The sequence below is a fragment of the Cupressus sempervirens genome, chromosome 6, assembly GCF_028749045.1.
Source record: "Cupressus sempervirens isolate cs-2001-9-10 chromosome 6, ASM2874904v1, whole genome shotgun sequence".
In the NCBI taxonomy this organism is placed as follows: domain Eukaryota; kingdom Viridiplantae; phylum Streptophyta; class Pinopsida; order Cupressales; family Cupressaceae; genus Cupressus; species Cupressus sempervirens.
In genome coordinates, this window is record NC_143123.1 from 349,617,111 (window position 1) to 349,619,843 (window position 2,733).

A 2,733-nucleotide genomic window follows, 5' to 3' on the forward strand; every position below is an offset into this window, starting at 1 on the left:
AGTCCTCAGAATGGGAGCAGATGCCATTTCAAATAGTGTGGTGCAAACTTGACTTCAGAATGTAAGGAGAGTGGCGGCATGATTTCTTGCTGGTGCAAATCATGGTCTTAATAATGATGGATTTAAAACGTGAGAATTGAATATTCTTCTTACTGATTCCATAAAATTTTCTGTGACTGCCACAAACATTTTCAGATCTATGTAAGTGGATGTGACTAAGTATCATGCTAAGTCAAGTATTTTTTTTTGTTGTGTGGATATATATGCATCAGGTGAACTGGTGAAGTAGAGAGGCGAAAGAAAGTTTGGTCTGCTGCAAGCTTCTACTGCTGTATAAAACAAAGGTGTTAGGGATAATTTTGATGGTAATTTTTTATGGTGATTAAATTGCTGAGTATGTTACTCTGATGTCCAAGTTCTGTTTAAGTCCTGTTCGGAGTTGGTGCTTCAAGAAAAGTTTGTGCTCTTTAACTCCGGTTGGTGCCTCAACTGACAAGAGTTGGTGCTTTAGTGTTTGGAGTTGGTACTTGGAAAAGGGTTCGCGCTCACATTTGTAAACTGGATTGGTGCCCATTGGGTTAGTTCCCATTCTTTATTAATGAAAGTTTCACATGGTGTGGTTTTTTTTTACCCAAAAGGGTCTCACAGGAAATCTGATGTCACTGTTTCTTGATGGCTCTCTTTATGATTTATGTGGTTTCTGCATTTAAAAGCTTAACAGTTTTCAAATACAGATTCCAGGCTGTGGGCATGATGTCTCTTATTATAATGTCATCACCACCCTGTGCACTTTGAATTTCGTGACAAACAAATAACAATCGTTGAAATCACATTGCAGATTAGGATCTTGCCACTGAGAATAATTTTTTCGTCAATTAAATCATGTAGCAGAATTTGATTTGAACGATGATTGACTTGACATATTAGAGCCCGGAAATCAAGAACATGATGGATACTAAGAAGATAGTACCACTGTAGATGTTTAAACTACTTTTATCTATTGTCACAGTATAAAAATTGTACGATGTAGATGTTTGAGGTGATGATGCCTAACTGTAAATATTGTATAGAAAAGATGGTTGAACTATTGTAATTACAAAATATTAATCCATATTTTTTTATCATTTTTCATATCTCCTTTTTGTAATTCTGCAAGTAACCAAGTTTTAATTTTTTAACGACATTTTCACTGTGCGAAACCCCTCCATCCTAGGTACCTTTTGAACCTTGTTAATGTACTTAAACCTAATGTCATCACCTTCCCCATCGATAAAATATGTTAATTAGATCAGTACCCTTATCAAGGTAAAGCGGCTGTGTCGTAACAAGGCAGAATTTACAGTCTAGACCTAATTCTTCCACAGACTTAACTGCACCAGTTTGCCCCTAAAAGAAAATTTTATAAATAGCGAAAGTTCATTAAAATCTGCAACATACTAGACCAGATGAAATGATCCCGGATGGTTTCGAAAGCGATGACCCTTATCAAGGTAAAGCGGCTGTGTCGCAACGTGGCAGAATTTAAAGTCTAGACCTAATTCTTCCACAGAGTTAACTGCACCAATTTTCCCCTAATAGGAAAAAATTTATAAATATCAAAAGTTCAATAAATTCTGTAGCATACTAGACCAAATGAAATGATCTTGGATGGGTTCGAAAGCTATGAGACATCTCGCAGAAGTAAAAGTGGACTAAATACAAAAACCACCAAAATTTAGAAAAGGAAGAAATTAAAAACTCGTCAGTAAATAACAATAATTTGAATGCATAATACCCGTTCTTTTTTGAGCTCCTTTTTGCGCTCCATTTCTTCCAGGGCGCGGGCTCGTCTGGCTTCAAGAGCGTGCAGCTCCTGTTCCTTGAACGGCCAATCATTGGGTATGCCTGGATCCTTTTCAACCTTAGTTCTTCTCGTTTTCCCCAGCTTTTTAGCTTCCTTGGCCTTCTTCTTGTGATGTTCTTTTACTTTCTTCAGTATTTTATATTTCTTCCGTAATGGCACACGTTTGCTCTTGCTCTCTGAACATCATTAAACACGAAATTCAACAAAAAACAAAATCTAGAGAAAAATGAAGTTCAAAGCTTGTGATTTTAAATTGAATCAAATGCCACGGGAATAGATTTGCATACTTTTACTGCGTTTCACCATTTTGATGGTCTACAAGGATCTGTGAGCTTCGTTGTTGAATTGTGGGGCAACGGGGAAGGATTTCAAGGGTTTAGGGTTCTTGTGCCAGAACACACAAAGCTTAAAAGAACTCACTTTGCACCATCATGGTCAAATAATCTTAGGTTTCATTGAATGTTAAATTAATTTCAACGTTTCAATTTTAGGTTAATACCATTGCGCTTGGTAATTTATGAGATACACGGTAAGGAACTGGTCGTTTTAGATTTTCATGTCCACAAGTTATGAGATTTAATTTAACGTTTAAAAAATGATATCTGACATTTTTTTTTTTAAATTTGGAATTTTATTTTTATGAGTAAAATAAACAAATTTTAATAATATCTTTAAAACTTTAAATAGTAAATTTAAGATTATTTCAATTAAATAAATATTTTTTCTTAAAAAAAGCTTATAAAAAAAAATTATGTATTTAATTAATTTAAACAAACTTAATATACTAAAGTTAAAATCATTTTGTTCTATCAAAAATCAAATAAATATTTTTTCAATATTTATATTATCATTAAAAATAAATAGTGTGTATTTAATTAATTTTTAAAAAA

At 33.6% G+C, this 2,733-nt stretch overlaps 1 protein-coding gene across 1 annotated transcript; it reads right to left on the bottom strand.

The window, feature by feature from the left end:
• Positions 1–251: 251 nt before the first annotated feature.
• LOC149552559 (guanine nucleotide-binding protein-like NSN1) lies at positions 252–2,290 on the bottom strand. The gene is made up of 2 exons (XM_089789801.1): positions 2,131–2,290; positions 252–2,019 (listed from the first exon to the last, which is right to left on the bottom strand). Exons 1-2 carry the CDS (start codon positions 2,147–2,149, stop codon positions 1,742–1,744), a joined length of 297 nt encoding a protein of 98 aa, XP_089645927.1. The 5' UTR covers positions 2,150–2,290; the 3' UTR covers positions 252–1,741.
• Between the last annotated feature and the right edge of the window lie 443 nt (positions 2,291–2,733).